Below are 25,296 nucleotides of genomic sequence, written 5' to 3' on the forward strand. Positions count from 1 at the left end.
ACTAACAAGTGAAATATCGATGCGTTTGGGAAGGCGGCCAGAGTGTTTGACGAAATTCCAGCAGGTTCGAGAACCCACGGCTGGTTGTTTCTCACGAAACATGGCTGGATATTATTCCGCTGCTGATGTAGTGAAGATTTAGTGTTGAAAAAGAAACAACGGACGAGAAGAAATAATAGCCGTTGAATCGTCTATCGTTTTAAACCCCAAATCCAGACACGTGGCTGCGTATCTGCGCATCGTTAACAGGGCGAAGAAATGTCCTCGATCCACTTTGTCGTCCACCCTTTACCGGGAACGGACGACCAGCTGAACGACAGGTAAGTTATGTATTCCTACGTCTCTTAGTTTTTCCGACGCCGCTGCCCTTTGACGAGCACTCGATGCCTCGATTATTCCCAGTTTTCTGCTGCTTGTCTAGCTTTCCATCCGCGTCCTTCCGATCCTTGATAGCCCGCTGCATGCGGCCACCATGTTCCAAAAACGCTCAGAATATGATATCCAACGTTCTCGAGACTCGACCCGACCTCTCTGCTTTTTTCACTATTTTCAGGGGTATCGGCAAAACTGTCAGACAGCTCCGTTCGTTTTCGCAGCTGATCAACCAAACACAGATTGATAAGCCACTCAGTGTTTTGATGCAAAGTTTTTAACTTTTTCTTCATAGCATTGTAACCGATTGTTATCTCATTGTTATCGAGAGTAAGGAGTAGAGGCTTGGACTCGAAATCGCAGGACGATTAAACATTCCAATAGTTATATATGATAGCCTGTTTCTCGATCGATGTCTTAATCAAATCTTTTTACCCTTAAATTGATCAGAAAATAAGATTACCCATTGGTATGTGAAAGTTGTCGTAGATATAACTTTGCTAATTCATTTTCACCAAGAAGTATCCAAATTTTAAACTGTTTCCACTTCATTTTTTTGGCAATCGCAGATTTTGTCACACGAATTCCAAGCATTTTGAAAATGTTTGGTATGATTTTCAGTTTCTTTTTTAAAGTATTGTTAACTATTTCAACGAATACAAATTCCAGAATATCATACAATTGATGAAATGCGCTTATGGAAATTAAATTTCGGAGCTTGTTGAGTAAAATATTTAATAGCAAGATATCGAAGCTTATGAAATCGTGCAAATGATTTTGCCAAATTTCTGAAACCAGTACAAAATGTTTAACCACTTACGAAATTCTCGAGCTTTTTAAATGTCACCATTAATAAAGAATTATGTTTCTGTTGCTAGGTTAAAAGAAGTCGCTGAGAAGATAAACAGATATGGATTTATGACACCACCAGCACTTAGTGGACTGAAGGGATCGGTTAAGCGCATAGTTGTCGGTCCAACTCACATTGCCCTGTTGATGGAAGACAATAGAATTTGCCGTGTAGCATTCACTGTTTTGTCAGACAGGCTAGATTTGAGCAAAAATGAACCCAACAGAAAGTGAGTATACTTATACTCTTTTCTCCCTCTGCATAAGGTATTAACTGCAAGCTCAGTTTTCTTCGCAAGGTGTACGTATACATTAGGGTGGTCCTTATTTAGGGTGTTTTCGAAAATTCCTGCGGACAAGGCCGAAAAAGTTTGCAAAAAAATCAAAAAAAATGTACACAAAATTTGAAACCTATAGGTAAACTCTAAGAACTGCCTCCGAAGCAGTGAAATTTCCCAATTAAATAACATGGGAATTCGAGCTTACTACATTCTTTTTTTTTTTCCCCGCCTTAATAGTGCTTCGAAAAATCTGAAATTTGGTTCACGTCTTCCCTGTAGTCATAGGTATTTAAAAAAAAATTGGCCGATTTTCAGTGATCAAAATTTCGAAATCCCACGAAACACAACTTTGAGGTTGTGGGATTTCGAATTATTTTTTACGCAAAATATAAATTATAATTTATTTTTTAAATTCAAAAGCCAACTATTGATTGTGAAAAAAGTAAATATTGATTATTCATTACATGAATTGTTGAGGCTACTGATACAGAAGAAATGCCAGACAATTATTTTGATTTTACTTCTATGAATTTATTTGATTTAAATCGATTTTTTAAAATATTTTTCAATGATATTCCACGAAGAAAGCTGAGTTGCATTCTAATATTTTTGCTCGAGATTTCCAAACCAGCCCCCCAAAATCTGGTTCTGCAATTCGAACCGAAGTTAAAAACAATTGAAATTTCTTCTGAAGCACAAACAAAAGCCATGTAGGAAACTCAGGCTCAGCACCAAGCGGAAGTGGAGGTGGAGGTAGCGGCGGAAGAGCAGGATTGCCTCGCTCTAGGGCAAGAATAATGCGCAACAGTTCGGCAATAAGAGGCGGAGGTGGCAGCGGTGGAGGCGGAGGGGCCGGACGCAGTGGACCGCCAGGTGTTATAATGGGCGGTGCAAGCGGCAGCAGTTCAAGACCGATCGTCTCGGTGCCGGCACCCTTTGTTCCGGAGGATTTGATCTCCCAGGCGCAAGTGGTGTTGCAGGGAAAAAGCAGAAACCTAATTATCAGGGAGCTACAGGTGGGTGACGAGGTATCCAAAACCACGCGGCTGTTTTTTTTTCTGTAGTTTCCAAACAGTTTTTTCGCGAGTTGTCGAGACAACAGTCGTGAGAAAATATTATTAAACATTCCTCGTTTTTCGTTCCAGCGTACAAATCTTGACGTCAATCTCGCCGTCAACAATCTTCTATCTCGGGATGACGAGGAGGGCGATGACGCCGAAGATGCAGCCGACAGCTATGTTCCTGAGGATCTGATCTCCCTGCTCGACGGTGGTTTCAGCAACGAGCATTCCGTCATTATAGATGCAGACTCCATGTTCTCAGAGGACATGTTCGGCTACACGGGAATCCGGAGGCGAGTATAGGCAATGAAAATGTTTCTCCCCGTTATAGCAAATCCACCAACTAATCTCGTGTGTTATTTTACAGTCGTGGTAGCTCTTCACGCAGGCTTGGCAGCGACAGGGACGGCGAACGATCAGCAGATCGGGACAGGGATCGAGATAGTTTCAGTCGGTGGAGAGATCGCCAGTATTACGGCCCTCGCCGGTGGCTGGAAACAGCCCTCAAAGATTCGTGGGAAAAGGATCCAGGTAACATTGATTTTCGAAGAAAAGCAACCGATAATCAGGAATTTTTTTGACTTTCTTCTGCAATTTTGATATCTTCTAGTATGTAATGAGTTACTAGAAATGTTTATTTATTTATTTCGTATCAACGGGACAAGCCCAATTACAACCTATTACAATTGAAGCCTATGGTTCTATGAGCTTTAATTTACATTTTTTCAAAGTGGAATTTAAACAAAAGTTTAGTATTGAAGATTACCTTAAGGTCCCTTGTGTGGTTGACCTGAGTAAGGGTGTGGTTGTTTAAAGAGTAGTTGAATATGGGTAATCAGGGTTTACCAAAAGTTAGAGTGAAGCATTTTTTACTATTGCATCGTAAACCATTTGAGCAACACCAATCAAAGAACGTGGTTATATCATCTTGTGAGAGTTCAGAGTCTATTGAGTTACGGATTTCAGTAAATAATCTCATATCGTTTGTAAAAAGTAGAAGAGAGTTATGTCTTATACAGAGGAGTACATCGTTAATTAATATATGGAACAACAATGGGCCTAAGTAGGTAGCTTGACCTACACCAAACGAGACTTGAATCGATCGAGATTAATAATTTGTTATTTTCACCTTTTACAATCAACCAGTAAGAAGTGACTCGACTCAACAGAGCAGAGAATCATGTATGCCATAGCAAACAAATTTTCAAAGCAGTAATTTTATATTTATCAAAAACTTTGGATAAGACAGAATACATGGCATCCACCGAGTTACCATTAGTAAGTTAGGAATCGTGTTACTGTTGTCTGATGTGTTGACATATTTAAAGAAGTTCTTAGGGTCTTGGTATTACGATTTCTTAGTTTTCTGTACGTGATTTTAATCATCCTCTTGTTTTAGAGTTTGACATACAGATCTTTCTTTCTTAAAATGATCATGCTAGGTACCAGAGTTGTAAAGTTTGTAGAATCTGTGGTATTTTTTCTTATTCGTAATAGCTATCTCAAATTTATTAGAAAAGCAGTTGGGAAAGTTACTGGGTTTCATCGTTATCTTTGGTACATGTTTTTCAATAGTTTTAGTAAAGTACATATTTATGCAATCTACAGCTTCATTAAAGTGTAAATTGTTATCATTAAAGTTAAGCCAAATAATGGCGCTAAGATCTTTGGAAATTGCATCTAAATCTGTCCTCTTAAAATCATAAACATACTCGGAAAATTCCAATCTATCTTGCAGAATCCAGTTGTAAGACACAGTAACTGCAAAATGCAAATTATCAGAATGAATTATCGGATCATGGTTAAGATCTATATCAGTATTGCTTACGTTAGTAAAAACTAAATCTAATATATTGTCAATAAGGTTTTTGAAGCTATTGATTTGCTTAAATAATTTGCACCATTCAGATAAGTGATCAGCTGCTTTTCGAACATTGTGATCCGAATGGTATACATGAGCAAAGGAATAATTATCACTGGTTATCGAGTTGAAACCTGGTATATTAAAGTCACCAACTACAATAAACTTATTATAAACTGATTATATTATAGCTGCGTAAACTTAATTCGGAGTTCTTGATTTCTTTTGTGAGCCAGGTTTTGCTAATTATCAGAATATCATGGTCGTCGACAGAGTTAAGCCCTGTTCTGAATTCATCAAGGCAACCTCTCATACTGTGGTTGTTCTGGTAGAAAATCTGTAGATTGGTTGCATACTCTAGCTGCTGTACTGAGAGGTTTTTTTTTTTACCTTTGCTGGATATGGACTCAAGTTCTTTGTATAAATTCTTACAGCCTGTGTTTGCCAGCAGTAAATATCACTCCAAGACGCATAACTTAAATACTGTCAGGTGGAAATGGAGGCTCATCCTCACAATCCTGAAATAGTCTCATGGTTTTTTATAGATCGTATTCTTAGGCATCCATCGAATCTTGAAAGTTGAATACAATGAAATTTTTTTAGACAAATAGATGTTGAGTTTTGTATATATAGAGAAGAAGAGAAGAGATTAGATTTGTAACAAAACGTTGACCAATGATTTAATTTTTACATCTACTTGCAGCTTGCCGATAGTTTTGTATCGCCTTATTTAACCTTGTTCGTCTCTTCCAGATAACAAGAAAAAGGAACTCGCCTCGCAGTGTCCGTTATGGATGTCCGAGGAGCTTGAATGGTGGCACGAGCGTTGCGGTGAACCGGCGCCTCGCTTTGTCCAAATTGCCGCTCTGTACAGTGATCTAATTGCAGTTTCGTCTACCGGGCAGCTCTATCAGTGGCGATGGGCAGACCCTGAGCCTTATAAACATCCAGAAGTGAGTAGCGATTAGTTTCCAAAAGTGTTTTAGAATTATTTGCATCATCGTTAGGCTTCTAACTTTAAAAATTTATTTTCAGAACCCAAACGTTCATCACCCCAAGAGCATTCCGCTTGGTTTGTTTGGAGAGAAGATCGTCAACATTTCTGCTACAGCTATTCGGTGTTCCGTCAGCACAGAGAGCGGTAAGGTTGCCACGTGGTTGGACGACCTTTTAGGACACGTCGCCTCGAGACTCGAACATCCCGCTCAGGCATTCACTGAATTCACGCTCGACAGAATTGTCTCCCTGCACACGTGCGCTCTCTACACAGTTGCCAGACTCGAAAGCGGCGGTCTTTACTGGTGGTGAGTTCAGTTTTCTATGTTTTACTTACTCACGGAAAAGTTTACACGATAAATGAAACGAAAAGCCGTGTTATATTGACTTTGATCTGGTTAAGTTTTCAAAATATGAATACGTTTTACCTCCTTATGATTCACGGCATTTCGGACAATCCTAAGTTATGAAACAACATTATTTCCGAATTATGAATCATTACAGAATCGTTACTAACTTCAGCCTTGTGCCAAAAGGCAGGGCAATTGTGGTTTAATGCGCTGAAAGAATCCTGATTTTTCGATTCTCAATCTCTGTGCGTTTTTTTTATTTAGGGGTGTCCTGCCATTCGCCCAGCGAAAAAAGCTGTGGGAGAAATACAAGGCGAAATCTAGGAAGCACAGACCTTCGACGGTTTTGTCGACAGACATAAGTTACGGTACACACGTGTGCATGAAAAACAGCCCAATTTATCAACCAGGAGCAATAGGTAAGTCTCAATTTCTTTTTCACAGTCCAAAATGAATTTAATGCAGATCTGTGACAAACCACCTAATTTGTTCCAACAGGATTCACAATCGCGAACGGAGTGCCAAAAGTTGGACAACTCTTATCGGCAGCTTGGAATTTGGACGCGACTTGTAGATTCAAGATCCTTCCGGCCGGCGTTTTGATACCTGCCAATCCGACTGAGAAACGGGAAGTTATTCCAACCGCAGGCGCCGCCGGCGGACCCAGCAAAACTAATCACAAGGAAACAGCTGATCGTCTTGACATGCCACCGCCACCTTCGCCTGCCTCGAGCACGTGCAGCGACACAGGCAGCATCACAACCAGTCACAGTTAATTCTTTTATAATCATCTATTTCTCTCTACGTTTTTTATTTCTTCACTATTTGTAACTCTGAAAGATGACAAAAATTACCTGGTATTTTCAGAACGACAAAAAAGAATGGCGCCCCGAGGAGAGGGAGAGCCGGAGAAAAAAGACGAAGAGGACTGGCAGCTGAAAGATGTCGTTTTCGTCGAAGATGTTAAAACTGTACCGATTGGTGCGTTTTTAAACCCTTTTTTTTTTTTATAAACTATCGTCGAAGGTTTCGTTTCGCTTAATGTTATCGTTTGCTCTCTTTTCTCTGTAATGCAGGTAAAGTTATAAAAGTCGACGGATGCTACGTAGCAGTAAAATTCTTCTCAAAGGATTCTAAGGAGAAGGAAAAGGAGACGAAAGAGAAGGACTTCAGCACTTCAGATTTCAAGGATCTGACCGCCGAAGAACTCATCAAACTACTCACGGACTGCCGACTCCTCCGAAAAGACGAACTACAGGTACATTTTCCACAATTCTTGATGATAGATCAACAATATAGGAATATTGTGTTTATAAATAGAGATGAAGTCGCGCTGTTCTTGAACACCATTTTTTCATTCTTTCTGCCTTTAGGTCATAAAATCACCATTAAGTTCCCGTGCACCCGACTGTTTCCAAAGAACCCCAAGGCGAGTGAATCTTGTTGAAACGTCGAACGAGAATTTATTGACTATTTCCACCGACGGTCAAGGTAAGTAACGCTATCACTAATGATTGTTCGATGAACAAAAACGATGCTTTATTCTGCTTTTATAACACAGCAACTGGTTTGTAAATTCTCACTTCTATCCTCATCTGTTATTCAGGCATACACGCGATACTGAAGAACGGAACCAAGCTCACTTACGTTGTCTACAATCTTAGCACAGGACGATACGTTCAAGACTGTTACATACCGTCCGATATTTCCTCATTTCTCGGACTACAGCCACAAAATATCAGTCTCACCAGCGCTGGCGAGGTAAAAACGATTTTACGTACATTTATTATGGTTTCTTCATCATCGTCCACATATTTTTATCTGTTTCAACCGAATGTGAACGTTTTCTTATCATGTTCAACCATTTTCGTCAACTTGTTTCTAACTGACACTACGAAAATGAAAGAAAAACACCCTGATAACTCCCGTTTTATTCAGAACACCGAATGTTCGATGATCCTGCGGGACGGAAACAACACGATTTATCCTATAGCAAAGGATTGCGCTGAGGCGATAAGAGACCCAAACTGGTTGGACCTCGTTCCGGTGCATTGTATAGGTGCGTCAACCATTCCAATACCCAGCTGCACAAATTCCTCGAATTTAAAAAACCAGGTAGCGGTAATAGCCCTGGTCTTTGACAATCTTCTACTTCTACCGAGGATACTGAGATGCGATTTTGACGGTGTTAAGCAAATTTTTTCGAACCTCGAACTAGACCAAAGTAAGTAACGTTGCTGCGACTGTATTTGAATATAAAAACAATTCGCTGCTTTCAAATACTTTTTTTTGTACAAAGAATTTAGTAACCAACAAGTTTTCAACTCTTCGCTTTCAGAGACAATCTCGTCGCAGATTCAGACAATCTTAACAGAACGATGCGACGGCAATCGAAACATTTTCCACGCCTGCGTGAATATGTGCTCACCGACGTCGAACAAGGAGAATGAGCAAGGTGAGAATTGAATGCTCTGAAAGTACTGCTCAGAAATGTTTCATTGTAACTTTACCTTCTAAATTGATGTTTGCATCTTTTCCATCAAAGGCATTGAACGCGAACTAGTCGTGAACACGGTCGACGGCAACACCGCGCCCATCGAAGAACCCATTCCAACTCTCAGCTGGCCACCCGAAGCCTTTGACAACACCTCCGGGGAGGAAGACAGCCTACTCAGTATTGGCGCAGCCAGTATCTCCATGATGAACAAATCCGGTATTCTGTTTTAACATGTCAACGATGTTTTTTTTTCTTTTTTTGCCATCCTTCGCCAGTTACTCAATCATTCATTTGGCGTAGATTTTATACCGACTCAATCACCACAAAAATTCGATGAAAAATGTCCAGTTTAAGTAAAATCAGGCTTATTTTACTATTTTTTTTTCCTCCCTTGTACAGTTTCGTTTATATTTTTATCCCTGCCCAGGTGCCAGTTCGACAACGAACAATACTTATGTCATCGATTCAGTCGAACGGCGCAATAACGCTCTACTGATACTCAAGTACCTCTGCGAAAGTCCGGTCCTCGCACCGCACTTGAAGGAACTACTCGTCGCCAGGTTCGCATCTCTTTAATCTTCTCATCGAGGCCTAAACAAATAAACAAACAAGCTTCGAAGCTTCCATAACTAAATTTCTACCTCACGATTTATAGAGACGCACAAGGTCAGACGCCGCTGATGCTCGCTGTGTCTGTGCGCGCCTATCATGCAGCCCTAATTCTGCTCGACACGATACAGCGCGTCGGTCGCGATGGCAAAGACTGTTCAGCAATGATCCTGCAGCCAGACGCGAGCCCCGATTTATCACCGCTGTTCGTTACCTGCTGCAACGACACTTGCAGCTTCACTTGGACTGGAGCCGAGCACATTAATCAGGTGAGAGTTCAACACGTCGAAAGTTGAACCAAATCTTGCAGAACGGAATCAACAGCGAAACGTTTTTGTTAATTTTTCAGGACATATTCGAGTGCCGAACGTGTGGCTTGACTGGTTCTCTCTGCTGCTGTACGGAGTGCGCACGAGTTTGCCACAGAGGCCACGACTGCAAATTGAAAAAAACATCACCAACAGCTTACTGCGACTGCTGGGAGAAATGCAAGTGTCGCGCCCTTATTGCTGGACACCAGGGTGCACGATACGACCTTCTTTGTCGCCTGGTGATGAACACTGACCTAGCAACCAAGTTAAACTCACGGTATGGAAATCGTAGGGAGAAATAAGATAGTTTTCGTCTCGCGTGATTTATTCGTCGAATACGTTTTTTTCCTTTCATTTGTAAAAACATAACCGTTTGTTGATTTCAGAGGTGAAAGTATACTGTTATTCCTTGTACAAACAGTGGGGAGGCAGTCGGTTGAACAGCGCCAGTACAGATCGGCCCCGAGGCAAAGATCGACTTCGGCTAGTCGCAAGACACCATCGTCAGATGGTAAATTGTGACAATGATGATTGATAATTTTAGTGAGAAATAATTATTACGGATATTCATTGTTTTGATGTTTTCGAGGAGTTCAGAAACTCTTTATCGTGTATTATTATCGTAATATTTTTTCTGCATGATGAGTTGAAACTGAAGACAGCAAAGTGCCTTTTAATTTAACAAAAATCAGAAGAGTATACGTTCCACACAGTGTTCCTCTCAGGTTTGGGTGCTGATGCAGACATGCCAGATCACGATTTGGAGCCCCCGAGATTCAGCCGCCGAGCCTTGGAGCGGCTGCTCAACGATTGGCCGGCCATTCAGTGCATGATCATGTCCGGCGTTACTGAAAGTCCCACGAACGATCAGCTCTTTGGCGATCAGGGACAGGCTTGCAGACAGAGCGGTACTGCTCTCCTCGACAAGTTCACCCATTCTCTTCTGGTGAAGTGCAGCGCAGAGGTGAGAAATTGTTGCGTAATTCATCTCATCTCACGGAGATCCTTTGACTAGTGAAAAACCAATTTGTATGTAAATTATAGCATCCAAAGGTTGTCACCAGGACAGTAATTGCCAACGTAGCAAGACGCAAGTCTGAGTTGATTTCGAGAAAGTTTAATGATTTTATGAGAGTCCTATCTCATCACTTTCGTGAGTTGATGTTCCAGTTACAGCGTAATATCAATTTTATAGAAAGCGATGTAACTGCTGTCGGAACGTCTTCTTGGATGTCAGAGAAGCATTATTCGTAGACAATTGTTGACTGTTCGTTATTTATTCCCAGATGCTGGACACCCTTCTGTCGACGTTGGTCAGGGAATTGCAGAAAGACAATGTGCCAGGTCGTCAAGAAGAGGCAAACAACGTTGCCAGACGATTCGTTAGATCCGTTGCAAGGATATTCGTTATTTTCACCATAGAAATGGCGCCAAATACTACTAAGCGAAGAAGGTTCGTCGCATTTGCTTGAAAATCACCACTATCTACTACTTAGAAAAATTTGTAAACCTGGAATTATTAGGAAATTTGGATGACAAATTTTAGTAGACATTTTGACAAACCAGCCGATGTTGAAAGACTTTTATTTTATCAGCGCGAGTCAGGCTTCTCAACCACTGATGAAGTGCCGACGCGTTTTTCAAGCACTCATCAAATTGGCCGTTGAGGAACTCTGTGAAACCGCCGATTCCCTCATCGCGCCAGTTAGACTGGGAGTTGCGCGTCCAACTGCACCTTTCACCCTGACCAGCTCAGCGATTGAAGTTATCAATGGATCAGAGGAGCTTTTTTCCATCGAGCCATTGATTCCACGCAGCGGAGTCAGTGCCCAGGTTCTCGACAGCGCTCTTCAAGCGCAGCAAGTCAACAACAACATCGCAATAGCCAGAGAGGTTTCTGCCATGGACGAAACTGAGGGTGGAGAAGGTAGCTAAAAATAACTTTGTAGCAGTTGGACGATCGTGAATGAATATTTTGGACTCGATAAACTCTCAACGAAAATTTCACTCTCAGAAGTACCCATGGACATTGACGGCGACATCAGCGAACACGAGGAATCTGGCGTTTCCGGAGCAAACGTCAGCCAGCCGCTGGGCGAGGTCGACAACAACGTCGGCGGAGTGGGTGAGGAGCAGGCAGGTGACGGAGAGTCGGACACGGAGTTAGACCTCCTTGCTGAGGCGGAAACCGAGTCCGACTCAGACGACAATCACAGCAACCAAGATGCGGCTTCTGCTCAGCGCAGTGTGCAGACTGGTGCCACTGCTGGATCAGATGGCGGTATGGGATCTATTCTTTTGTTCCCCGAGGACGAGTCTGGAGAGTCTAGTCAACAGGAAGATGACGAGAGCGAGGCTGGTGAGACTGATGAACAGGACAACGAAGAGTTTCAGATCGGTGACGAACAGCTTGAACGCAGAAGGTAATTTGCTAATCGTTTTTGGGATGAGATGTAACGTGTCGTTTCTCGATTCTTCTGTTTGTTCAAACATCGAGTTTAAAGAATCAAGATTGACTGATATAGCATTTTTCTTTCACAGTTTGAGAATCTTAAGATCGAATTTTGGCTTTGTGATCAAAGATTATGATATGTTTAGCCAACTTTTGTAGTGAAAGTGACAACTTGCAGTCTGTGGACACGAATAATTGTTCAAAGCGTCTAATTTGTGTTCTTTCATATAAATACTCAGGATTCTACTTACCTCACAAACAATATTGAGACTCTTAGAGTTCACCTTTCTTCTTCAGATCGATCTCTGATAGTTTTTTTATCAGTCAAGTAGATTTACATGAGTAAAAGTCTGAAAAAGTAGGTGAATTTGGGAATTTTTGTACTGGAATTAAGTGATAGGAAGCATTGTTATTGACAATAACTTCAAACATTTCCCACAATTATATGTTTTACAGTGCCCAAGATATCTCGATAACCGATAATCAATGTACTTCAAATTAGGAGACAGTATAAGATAGTTTACACTCTGCCACCGTCCGAAAAATTTTTTATTATTGAAATTGTGACCGTTTGAGATCGAAATTCGATTTGTTGTCTAAAATTTCCAACAACTTTATCCAACCATCAAAATTAAAAAACACGACAACCAAAAGAACGTGGAATCATGACATAGAGGATGAATTACCTAAAAATACTGTCTCCAAACTTGAAGTAAATCGGTTGAGTCATTTTTAAAATATCGTCATTACCGCGAAACATTTCAGGGAGTTAAACAGTTGACGTTATTGTCAATGACAATACTTCGTGTCAATCGATTCTGATGAGAAAAAACGCGAAAACGAACTTAGATTTACAAAGTTTCGAATAAAACAAACTCCAGTCGAAAAGAATAATCAGTTGTCGAGATATAAATATCCCAAATTGACCCATTTTTTCAGTCATCTGCTCGTTCGTACAACCCGAAATAAGCAGAGAACCGTAAAGATTGGTAAATTATTTCAATTGTGAATCAATCCATACACGACGCATTAGATCAGAGGTCGATGTTCAAAAAGATATGCGATTGTTCGTTTCAGCGGGTCGTCTGGTCACGCGCACAGAAACAATTTGGCGCCGGTCTCAATGCAGTGGGCGATCCGCAACCGAGAGTCGAGCACCCGAACGGCGGGTCTCAGGGTGACCGGCGGAAGTAACTTGGTATTCATAGACCCCTCGTCTCTCAGACGATCGACGGCAACGTCCGCGGTGACAGCGGCGCAGGAACCTATAACTATGGGAACAACCGCCAGCTGCCTAGCGCGAGCATTTGGAATCGTTATCAGGCAGATTGCTGACCTGCTCACCATGTTGCAGGACTACAAAACACACGCGCCTGCCCTTCCCAGGCTCATGGAAATCTCCTATCAGGACGCCATCGGCCTTCAGGTAAACTATTATCATAAAAACCAAGGTGACTCATCACACCTGAAATACGTTTGATCTTGTGTTTTGATTAGTTCAAAAAAAAAATCTAATCCAAACATACATAGAAAGTGTTTTCAACCATGGAATCGACATTTTTCGATTCAGAAGATCAAGATGAAGCATTGATGACGGTGAACGTGAGACTGAAGTTAGTAACATTGTGGGGGCGTCGCTATTTTGTTACTTTTTAGTGACTTTGAAGTAGTGAAGATTTTAAAATGTGAATATTTTTAGCGTGGCGACAGAGCCGGAAGATCGGGTAATCGAGAATAGTTGTGGAATATCGCACATTGGGACAAGTCAGGGAATTATGATGAACCATAGCGAAAAATGTACTTTTTGTATAAATCGTTTTTAAATTTCAGCTATGCTTCGTAAATTCAGTTAAGCTAACTTTGGGAAATGGTATTGTTCAATTTCTTGTTTTTAATTCAATTTAATTATTTGTGTGAAACAAAGCAATACTATGTATTTTTTAAATCCAGCTTTATATGCAAAGTGCAGAACTTCTGCAGTTTTTAGTCATAAAAGCTGCCCAACATTACCTAAGTTTTGTGAGAAGACATCGGGGGATTCTGAATTTTTTTTTTTTTAGGAAAAGTCAGGGAATTTTATTTGAGCAACATTGTCGCCACCCTGATTTGTTACCTTGTTATGGTTTACTGCATTTCAGACATTCCTGAAATTGCGAAAATACGATTTTTCTGTAATGTAAAAACATTACGATAACGTTATTAACTTAAGCTTCATAAGTTTACACCAATTACTTAAAAATGCTGATAATGAGATCCTCGAAAAAATTAAGCAAGTATAATTACCGTCGTAAAATGTCTATGAAAATTTGGAAAAAGATTCACGGAACTTATGAAGCTAAAGCTAGCAAACAGAGTTACCAGTAAATCGTGTTAAACCTTTTGAAAATAGAAAAATGCAGTTCACTTTTTTCCTAATAATTGTATAAACTATTCGAGGTATCTCACAAATTTTTGGTATTTGAACTTCATTACCTTATTCGAATGAATATCAGAAATTTTGGCTGCTGATTCTAGCTGCTAGCTTGAGCGTCGTATGGAATTTGTGTTAACGTTCCGAAATTTGGAAAATACATCCTGCATGTATTCTAATTTTATGAAAAGAGTTTCTTTTATTGCAGTACAATGAATTTTAAGTTGATTTTATTCACAAACGAACCTGCTAAAATTCATCTCATTCATTTTAAAATTCTCATTGAAACCTATCCATGAGCATTTTTCTTGAGAATTTTGACCTTAGGCGTATGAATATCAGATAATATGAGTATTCATTTCTTAGACCGAATAAAACTATTAAAACACATTGAGCTTGTCAAAAAATATTACAAACTGGTAATATCATGGTTTTGTGTTCTTAGCTTTATCTTGAGGGCCATTTGAAACCGACTTGGGATTGGCTCATGACGGTGATGGACGCCACGGAGGCGCAGCTGCGATTTGGTGTCTCATTGACGCGCAGTGCTGACCCTGCGCACCCCGAACATCCTCTAAATGTCGCGCCTTCCTTAGCAGGCGGAAATTTTACAGGGCTACTGAACTCAGCTGCACTTTCTCTCACACTGCAAAGCAACACGTCGAGGAATCAACGCAGTGGCATTACAACCACTTCCAATAATTCAGCGGGTCATGCCTCGACTAGAATAAACGTTGGATTCACCGGAGTCGGCGAACCGCCGAGAAGCAATCGGGATCGAGAAGGTTTACAGTTTGTTTGTTTGTTCGTTATTCGTAAGGAAAATGAATTTTATAAATACTTAAGTTTATTATGAAGTTCTGTTTAATTGGGAACTTTTTTTTTCTTTTATCTTCTTTTATTATTTGATATTTTTTGTTCTGTTCTGGTTTGGTTTTTATGACGGCTAACCGATGTCTCCGATTTGTAGTTACAAATATTTTCGAAAACGAGGATAAACCATATCGCTACATCCCCACATTCGCGAAACTATATTTTATGCCACAAATTTAGTATCAAAATTATGAAATTACAAACGGCTGCTCCAAAGTAGTAAATTAGAAGTAGTACCTTTTTTTTTGTTCATCTTCAAACGAATTTGAAAGTTTAAAGGGTTTCTCGTGTAGAATATACCAAATTTATCGAAATAACATCATTCATAATGACAATTCACTTCACATTGTTTGTTTTACATATTAATCAATTTAAGTTGAGTTCAGTAACAAAAACCATAGCAGAATATACAGAATTTATTTTGCTTCACCTTTCAGGAGGCGACGCGCACTCGGCCAGACGAGAATTCCTTTCCTATTGTTTGTCCCTGATGCGAGCTCACAATGGCGAGCACAGAGATAGTCTTCCGGTGCTTGACGTCTCTGCCCTACGCCATGTTGCCTATGTATTCGACGCCCTCGTCTACTACATGAGGTCAGGATCTGAGTCTCCGTCTACCAGAGGCGACAGCCATAAGGAGTCTATCGCCTTTGCCACCTGGACCGAACAGGCACGTACTTCTGTGTTAGGCAACCTTTTGTTCCCTATGTAAAAGAGCATCAATTTTCGTTTTCTTTTTTATTTATTTTTTTTTATTTATTTATTTATTTATTTATTTTTTTTTTTTTCTTATTATCGGATGACTGCCAAGTTTACAAGCAATTGAAGTTCAGAAATTTCAGACTATTGTTTGGAAATGTCTACTTTGTCACGTAAAAAACATACAATAAAAATACATATTATAATACAGTTTCGGAAACACGTATTTTCACGACATTTCCTACAGATTTTTCTCAAAATTGATTTTATGTTCAGTGAGGTCGGACGTTGTTACATAAGCATAAAAACACATTAGATCATACTTTCTCAAGAGGCTGTTTATTCACTTCTTGAAATCGCAAACCACTTCATAAGAAGCGATTTTTAAGAAATTGGTTGAAAATTATATGAAATGGCTGAAAATCACTTAAAATTCGACGAAAAATCGCTCAAAATCAGTGAACAGTTGATAGTAAAAATTGCTCGAGATTCAATCGCTAAATATCTTCCAAATTGAAATCATCTGAAATCATCTGAAATTATTGGAAATCGCTTGAAATCGAGGGAAATTATTGGCAAATTCGCAAAATTATTGATACCTTGCAATCTCTATTTGTCATCCAATTCGTCAGTGAATAGATCACCTTTTTTTTACATCCAAGGACAGGAAGTGCCGAATCCTCAAAGACAATGGTTCGAATTCAAAAACGTGACAAAATTGATGAATGTGTTTTTAGTAAACTGCAATTCCTGAAGCCCTGAAAATTGGAGGATTTTCATACTTCAGCTTCCATCATTATAACTCATCCAAACTACCGCTGGTTAAAATTTTTAAAAACCTTAGGAAGTTAACCAAATGTTGGCAAATGGTTCCAATCACGTATTTGACGCTCACATTTTCCATTTTCTCAACAACTGCAGGATGAAAACGACAACGAGGAGGCGGAGGACGGAAATTCGACAGCATCGACAGTGATGGAAACGGACTCCGTCGACTATCCAGACCTACTCCAGGTTCCGATGTGCGTAGCATCGAACGGCGCAAATTCGATAGCCAAAGGTCGAAAGCATCCGTTCCTTCAGCGATCGGATTCGACTCTCTGCTTGGGCTGCCCGCCGCTTGACCCCTTTGATACAATAATGAGCGAGGCCCTACCGCTCGCTGATCAACCACATCTCCTCCAGCCGCACTCTAGGCGCGAGGATCTCTTTGGTGTTCCAAGACAGCCGGTCAACTCTGGCAGTTCTGCCAGCCAGAATCCCCTAGAGGGCCTTCCGACTAGGCTCGGACTCTCGGGCAGATTTGCAGACAACTCGCTATTAGCCGCCACTTCATCTTACAACCAAATTATTCAGGTCCCAATCCATGTGACTTCTAGCAGCTCCAATGCCCAGAGTGCCAGCGCTGGTGATGCGGAGAACAGGTGGAACTTAATTGCCGGCAGTGAACAACCCGGAACCAGCAAGTTAACGGTGAGATTAAAATTCCAATCTTGCAAACGCCTGGAAATTTATGATTGGACACAAAATTTTTGGAAATACTTGCAGTCGTTCTTGAAAATTTTGAGAATCACGTCGTTCGATGTTATTTATACGTTTTCTTTAACTGTTAATGTTAATTTTAACTAGCTGTTTATCATTTTACTCATTCGCTATGCTTGAGCAAATGTTTGTTAAATTCTCAATTCTTATTTAATTTGAAATTCCGAAAATCACGCCGTTCAATGCGATTAAACATTTTTTGTTTCAAATGTCACAAGTAATTTTGACTAGCAGTTCGTAATTTTCGTATTGTACGTAATGTAGTGTACAATGAAAACTATGAAATTCAAAAATTTTCGAGAATACAAGGAATACAAAATAAGTATTGCAAAATGCGATTTGTTCAAGCAAAAATTCAGGGAAACAGTTGAAAGTTGGGGAATTTAAAACATTAAATTCTGCAGCAACTCTGTACACTTTATGTGATCACAAAGAACTGTTTCCATGAAATTTCTGAAATGCTTTTAAGTCTGCCAGTTCGTACAGGTGCAGGATTCCAAATGTAATTTATCAAACAACTAAAAAGCGAAGGAAAAAATTATACCATTGCTTAACAACTCTTACAAATCACATTTTCTTTCTCTCAGGAAAAACCGAAGGGCTTTAATCAGTCCGCGGAAAGTCAGCCGTCGTCTGTAGTGACGGAGCAGATCGATCGTGCACCAATAATCGTTTCTCCTAGTGGTCAGGGAATGGAGAACGTCTTACCCGGCAACAACAGCAGTAAGGGGAAGGATGAGTTGTGCAAGAGTGGACGAAGCGTGATAGTGAGAGCGGGAACGGTGTCGGTGAGTTTAGGATTTCGGAATCAATCGAAAACTGATCGAAACGACTAGTTCTGAAGAAAATTTACCACCTTTTTTCTTTCTTCTTCACTGCCAGGAACCTAATGTAAATAAAGTTGGCGCTCCGGAAGTTTTGGTTGTGCCGACAGCCGAGACGCAGACAGTTTCCGAGGAGGTTGACCCTGCTGCATCTAACCAGGAGATATCAGCCCACGAGACCGTCGAGACGAGTCCTGTCGAATCTTCCAGAGCCTTGACGACCATTGGCACAAACATATCGCACAACATTCTGCTGGGAAGATGGAGGCTGTCGCTCGATCTGTTCGGTCGCGTTTTCATGGAGGACGTCGGCTTGGAGGCCGGTTCAGTCGTTTCCGAACTTGGAGGCTTTCCTGTCAAGGAGGCCAAGTTCCGCAGAGACATGGAAAAGCTTCGTAATTCGCAACAGAAAGACATCACACTATCCAAAGTATGATTTTTGCATTATCACAATTCAATTACCGTAACCTTTATATTATCACTGTCTTCTTTCCTTCATTTTCCGAGGACGAAAGACAAATTTTGAATTTTCCATGTCATTTTTTCTTCATTTTTGCGTGTATTTCTAGGTCGAACGAGATCGCACTCAGCTTCTGATCCAGACCATGAAGGAGCTCAATACGCAGTACAATTTGTTCAATAGGCGAGCCTCGAACACGCCACCATTGGCTGTCAACAGGGTGAAAGTCACATTCAAAGACGAGCCTGGCGAGGGATCTGGAGTCGCTAGGAGCTTCTACACGGCTATAGCCGAGGTATGCGCTATTAAAACACACCCCAAACACTGATTCGAATAACCGACCACCGTTTTTGTATTCTAATCTCCGGTTTTTCACGTTCAAGGCTCTACTGGCTAACGAAAAACTACCAAATTTGGAGGCTGCACAAGTCGGATCAAAATACACACAGTACAACGTTTTGCAGAAACTGAAGAGTAGAGACAGAGATCGAGATTTGAGGCGCCAGGTGAGGAATTTGGTGCTTTTGCCTGTTTTATACCTCTTCAGTTTGAAATTGTTCAAGAAAAGGAAAACTCGTGATTAATCCGGCTGGCCAATATAATCAAAATCGGCTAATCCATTCTCGCGATGTGACAATTTTTATTTTTTTTATTGATTTCGTTATTCGAATCACTCGAAAATTATTCCACTGATTGAATAGCAAATTTATAATTTCTTCTAAGCCGAGTGAAGCTTGGTCGGTTGTGATTAAAATCATCAATCGAGGTGTGGCAAGTTGAAAAGGGTGCAAATTAGTTCCCTGACTAAAGACCAACGCTCTATGTTCTTATTTTCGGTGTTTCTGGATAATTGAAAAAGTTTAAAACTACCATTCCCTTAGAATCCAAGGTCGTCAGGTAAGTGCCGAGAAGCCAGGAGAGCACTATCTTTTGAGGCTCGATCATTCCATCCGACGGCGTCGACAGAGGGCCCCAGTGGTTCGAACACTAGTGGTTCATCTTCTAACACTCACCCGTTGCCGGTCAGTCATCCAAGCAACGATCACTTGACGATGCATCAACAGCAGTTGGGTGACAGGCTGTATCAAAAAGTAATCGAAAAACATTTAGAATTTGTGTATTACAAAATTTCACAGGATGTTTTGCTTTCCAAATGAAAGATATTGTGCAGAAAAAGGATCAAAAAAGTGACTAATATTAAAGAAAAAAAGTATCACTTTTAAATTGATCCTTGAATCGATTCATTTCTTTGAAATTCAGGTACACACGCTGCGACCGACGTTGGCTGAAAAGATAACTGGAATGCTGCTGGAATTGTCGCCTGCGCAGCTGCTGATGCTTCTGGCATCAGAGGATGCGCTTCGCCAGAAGGTTGAGGAGGCTTTTGAGCTGATTCACAGCCACAACCAGGATTTGGCCAGCGAGGCTCTCCTCGACCTCGACGTCTTCAGTCTGACGGAGAGGTGCGGTGGTAATAAAAAAAAATTAGAGGCCAGCATACTCGATGATATCGAGGACAATGCGCCGCTATTTTATTCACCGGGTAAACGCGGATTCTACACACCTAGGCAGGGAAGAGCTAGCTATGAAAGGCTGAACGCCTTCAGGAATGTCGGAAGGTGAGGCTAAGAATAAAAAAAAATTGGGTCTTTGCATTGAAGAAAAAAATTTGTCCAATTTTTTTGTTAGTCCAAAATAGAAAACAGAAAATAATTGTGCAAAATTTATTCCCTGTCGTTCTGAATGTCACTACTTTTGTGTTAAATTAATATTGTTGTAGTTTTAAACCCACTGTACTTCCTTCAATTTTTGTTTAATCGTAGGAACGAAACAATCATTAACAATCCAATTACCAATTTTTTTTCACCAACATAAAACAGAGAACCGCCAATAATTGGGCAATCTTTTCGGCTGAAAATGTGTGACAAGCAATCGAACGTTACTGATTTTCTGATGCATAGATATTATCATAGTTGTAGGAGCTGCTGTACTTACTTGAATCGTTGTTTAATCATAAAAAGAAAGAAACATAGCCTTCCTTATTACCTATTTTATATATTTGCTTTATACGCCACCGAGATTTTTTTTTTTTTTTTTCCTGCGAAGACCATATTGATTCGATTTTCTGTCCCGCGTCGGAAAATAATGAAAAAAACTCAACACTTTCTCGCTTTTACTGATTGCAGATTAATAGGCCTTTGCCTTCTCCAAAACGAATTGTGCCCGATATTTCTCAATCGTCACGTAATCAAGTACATTCTTGCGCGACCGATAAGATTCCACGATCTCGCGTTTTTCGACTCTGTGATATATGAGAGCCTGCGACAGCTGGTTGTCGACGCCGAGACAAAAGACAGCAACAGTTTGTTCTCTGAGCTTGACTTGACGTTTAGGTGAGTGACTCGTTATCCTTTAATTTCGTTCGACCTAGAATTGATCTACTGAACTTGTTTTTCTATTCCAGCATCGACTTGTGTCCCGAGGAAGGAGTCGGCTCTCTGGAACTTATACCGAATGGCAGGGAGATCGAAGTGTCGGCCAGTAACATTTACGACTACGTTCGCAAGTATGCCGAGGTTCGGATGGTTAAGGTGCAGGAGAAGGCATTAGAGGCAATGCGCGAGGGCGTTTTTGACGTTCTTCCAGAAGGTGCTCTTGACGGATTAACGTCCGAGGATCTCAGGCTTCTGCTCAATGGCGTAGGTGACATAAACGTGTCTGTTCTCATATCCTACACATCATTCAACGACGAGTCGGGAGAGTCGACCGAAAGGCTCGTAAAGTTCAAACGTTGGCTTTGGTCCATCGTCGAGAAAATGTCGCACGTCGAACGACAAGATCTGGTAAGTCCAGTATTAGCTTAGTTATTTAAGCATGTTCGAACCAAACCGCATTGATGATAAGTTACAAAACGTTTCTTCTTCTCTGAGAAAAAAGAAACAACGTTAACAAAGTCTTCAACTGTGTTATTTGTGCCAATGACAGTGAACACAAATGAACAAATAGTCCTACTAGCTGAGAGAAATGATTCTGAGCAGAATCCTTCAACACAAGTCAAGATATCAACAATTTTCGTAAAGGTTTTAAAATCAGAACATTCGAAACGATTTAACTCTGTTGTTTTTGAGTCGTTTCAAATGTTTTTCGGCTCATTTTGTTTGTTGAACTGGTTCGCTGTTCTGATATAGTTTTAACGCGCAAATTTAACTGTTAATAAACATTTGTTATGCTATGCACACAATAATCTATTTTCATCCACTCTAGAGCTGACTATTTGTGAAGAAAATTTCAGGCAATCTCTGGAAATCTCTATTGTTGAACAAAATGAGCCCAAAAACAATTTGTTCAAAAACTCGAGAGTCTTTTTGCTACTTTTCATATTGCCGGTATCTTAACTAGTGTCGTTTTGTTCAGGATCATTTATATCATATATTGTTGATATTTTTTCATTCGTTTGTCCGTCATCATTGTAACAAACAACACTGCCGGAGCATTTTTAGTCTGGGTTTTCTTCTATTTCAAACTTCTTTAACTGATAGGAAATCATTTTTTACACGAGGAAAAACGTGGAAGTAGTGTGGCGATTTTGGCAAACAGGCCGAACTCGCAGAGGTGACGTTTCCCTACTACAATTTATTTTCTTCATCCCTTCCAGGTCTACTTCTGGACCGGATCTCCGGCACTTCCGGCCAGTGAAGACGGATTCCAACCGATGCCAAGCGTGACGATTCGGCCGGCGGACGACGCGCATCTACCGACTGCGAATACGTGTATATCTCGTTTATACGTTCCCCTGTACAGCTCGCGTCACGTTCTTCGTCACAAACTTTTACTTGCCATAAAAACTAAAAATTTCGGATTCGTATGAAGTTGTTTCTGTTGCTAAATTTCGTTTTTTTTTTTTTTTTTTTTTTTCTTTTTTTTCCAATTGTTCTTCTCTTCCTCTTCTCGGTTAAACTCACTTTTCGTGGAGGTAAAACGAAGATGAAAACTTATTTTCTTTCACCTTCTCTGTATCTCTCTGGCTCTCTTTATCTCTTTCTCAGTCTCCCACACTCTCGTACTGGAAGCAACTAAACCAGCAACAAACAAACTTTTGAGCGATAATACAAACAGGGGTGACATTTTCGCTGCTGGATTATCGATGAATTAACTAACAATATTATATTGTTAAATAAGGAATAAAAAACCAAAACGAACTAACGGTAAACTAATACACCTACATAAAAGAAAGAAGCAAATAAGAAAAGTTTAAAGTAAAAATAAAACAAAACAGGACAGAAACAACTTATTAACAATGTTGTTATACTTTTTCTTCCTCCAATTTCTCTTTCTATCTCTTTCTCATCTTTCTCTTAGGCAAATTTATAACATTTATAAATTTATAAGGTGTAATTATGAATTATTGTTTCAATTATTATTATTACTATTATCATTACTATTATTACTGTTATTCGAAAAGTAATTGACATTCGCCTATAGTGCGTCTTTCATTCTTGGTATGTAATAAGGTTTTATTTACCTTGACGTGTCATAGTTATATCACTATTTAGGGTGGTATTATTATTATTATTATTATTATTATTATACATACAACATAATATAGCGACGAAGCTCCTTATCCCCAAAACCAACCACCCACATAAAACAAATAAAACTTTCTCAAGCATATCACATTGCCTTCTCTCCGTTTCTTTAACGTTCAAGTTCCTCAATTGTCGAATCGATGTAAGTATTTTATCGATCGTGACTGAGCTTTTTTTTTTTTTTTCATATCATATGCAAAGGAGAAATGAAATCGCACGATGACGATGATGATGATAATAATGATAATAATGGACTTCAAAGTATAATTGGAAATTCAAAAGATAATTGAAAAAGGAAAATAATAACAAAAATAAAATTATGAGAGAAAGGAAGACAAAATATATTCATTATGATAAACGGAGTAGTAGTAGTGGTAGTAGTAACAATAACAATAATAATAATAATAATAATAATAATAATAATAATAATGACGACGGGAAGTACTATTGTAGATTTTAACTGTAGAAAGGAAATTTTTTTGCATCGTATTTATTACTGATCGTAATGAAAGTGAAAAAGAAAATAAGAAACAAAAAAACGTATATTATTATTCTATGATTATTATCACGATGGTAGGTAAAATAACGACGAGTATAAACGATCATGATAACGATTTATACAGCGAAGAACGGAAAAAAGGGACAGAAAGCAAAACAAAACAGTGTTTGCGGAATTGCAAAATACTACGTATATTATACATATACTTTTAAGGTGTTTCAATAGAAAAAAGAAAAAAAAAATATATAAACACAAAAGAAAGTTCGTTTTTGTTTTATGATCTTACTTTTATCTCGAATTTACTAATCAGGCCCAAACAATTAATTCATTTATTAATAGACCACTCCTGAATGTATTTCATACTTTGTTAGAAAGAGCGCAGATTTTGCAAGACAATAATACGGAAAAAAAAGTGAACGAGCCTTGCAATCAGCAAACATTTTGTCAAATGTTCAGTTTCAAGAAAGTTTTTCTCCTTTCGGAAAATTTATCTACGTGTTGAAAAGGAAAAGAAATTGCAATTTTCTTTTCTCCCTTTGTCAAGAACAGAATAATTTTTATGTAACGTACTAATCAGAAGACCAACGATACATGAACATTCGACAATAATCGTTCGTCTCTTTTTAGTCGAAAGAGAAGAAAAAACCTAGAACCTTCAATCGGTAGGTATAGCATATTATGTCGTTATTATTATCGTACGCATGTATGCATGTCCGTTTTATGTATAATTAGTACAACAATAAAACGTTGCTGGCAAAAGATTAGGGATATTTTATCGCTTTAGTTTTTCATCTCATTCAAAATGTTGCCAGTGTCGATGTGTTTTATTTGTTTCAAAATTCATTCCTATGTCGTTGTAAAATAATGATAGTCATGATAATAATGATGATAATGATAATCACAATAATAATAATTATTATAATATTGTATGTATTTATTTATAATACATATATTTACTATTTACACAAGGATTGAAAAACTTGTCATCATTGTCACAATTTTTTCTGTCTAATAATCGATCTCTCAGTCTCAGGACAAGCTCTCTTTCGCTCTCGCTTGATCATTGGAACAATAATTGAAAATGACAGAACGCTGATTGATTGATTAACAGCGCGGCGTGTCGCTAGTCCATTTTGCTTTGCTTCGTTCCCTCGGGGATGAGTGGTACGACAAGGTGGGAAAACTCTTGACAAATTTAAATCATGCTTTCCGTTTTTTTTCTTTCGGTTTACCCATTAGCTGCCTGTTTCGTTTTTTCTCTTTGAAAAAGGATGTAGATTATTATTATTCATTTTCTCTTCTATTTGACAATTTGACACGAAGAAAAAAGATACGAAGAATATGTAACTACGAAAAAAATAATGGAATTGAATAAATAAAAAACGATTCAACTAATATATTATTAAATATCGACTTTGTGGACGTTACTCGCGCATGCTTCTAAAATTTGTTCAGAGGACAGGGAGTCGTTGCAGTCGTCTCAAGTTTTTGTTACATATGTTACAACGGCATTGATTGTTACGGTGAACGAAGCTAAGAAAATGATGACAATTAGAAGGAGGATAATGCGTTTTTCATTTTCGTTTCAAATTTACACAGTCGTTTTGAATATTGTATAATTATATTAATACACATGCAATTGTGTACGTGTAAAAGAAATGCAAAATTATCTCTGTGTCTGTCGGTTTGTTTGTTTAGTTGTGTGTGTATGTGTGTGATGTATAATCAAAAATTCTGCTTTCCTGCAAACTCGCCAACGCAACT

General features: G+C 39.3%; 1 protein-coding gene across 8 annotated transcripts; it reads left to right on the forward strand.

Moving 5' to 3' along the window:
- The first annotated feature begins 79 nt into the window (after positions 1–79).
- Positions 80–24,003, forward strand: LOC124182156 (E3 ubiquitin-protein ligase UBR5). 8 transcript variants are annotated; one of them, XM_046569040.1, is made up of 37 exons: positions 80–320; positions 1,251–1,451; positions 2,197–2,530; positions 2,648–2,856; positions 2,931–3,094; positions 5,178–5,377; positions 5,460–5,728; positions 6,035–6,189; positions 6,269–6,541; positions 6,638–6,751; positions 6,847–7,028; positions 7,144–7,261; positions 7,377–7,531; positions 7,709–7,994; positions 8,109–8,225; positions 8,316–8,483; positions 8,695–8,827; positions 8,923–9,145; positions 9,226–9,464; positions 9,574–9,698; positions 9,883–10,151; positions 10,474–10,640; positions 10,783–11,114; positions 11,202–11,610; positions 12,696–13,065; positions 14,495–14,834; positions 15,360–15,592; positions 16,543–17,094; positions 17,751–17,951; positions 18,046–18,417; positions 18,557–18,742; positions 18,831–18,953; positions 19,329–19,538; positions 19,708–20,066; positions 20,634–20,840; positions 20,912–21,290; positions 22,103–24,003. In XM_046569040.1, exons 1-37 carry the CDS (start codon positions 259–261, stop codon positions 22,313–22,315), a joined length of 8,649 nt encoding a protein of 2,882 aa, XP_046424996.1. In that variant the 5' UTR covers positions 80–258; the 3' UTR covers positions 22,316–24,003. The 8 variants fall into 8 exon arrangements, with proteins under 8 accessions (XP_046424996.1, XP_046425000.1, XP_046424999.1 ...); XM_046569044.1 differs by having other exon boundaries at positions 12,717–13,065; XM_046569043.1 differs by having other exon boundaries at positions 9,901–10,151.
- Positions 24,004–25,296: the final 1,293 nt, after the last annotated feature.

Source organism: Neodiprion fabricii, chromosome 5, assembly GCF_021155785.1.
Source record: "Neodiprion fabricii isolate iyNeoFabr1 chromosome 5, iyNeoFabr1.1, whole genome shotgun sequence".
Taxonomy (NCBI): Eukaryota; Metazoa; Arthropoda; class Insecta; order Hymenoptera; family Diprionidae; genus Neodiprion; species Neodiprion fabricii.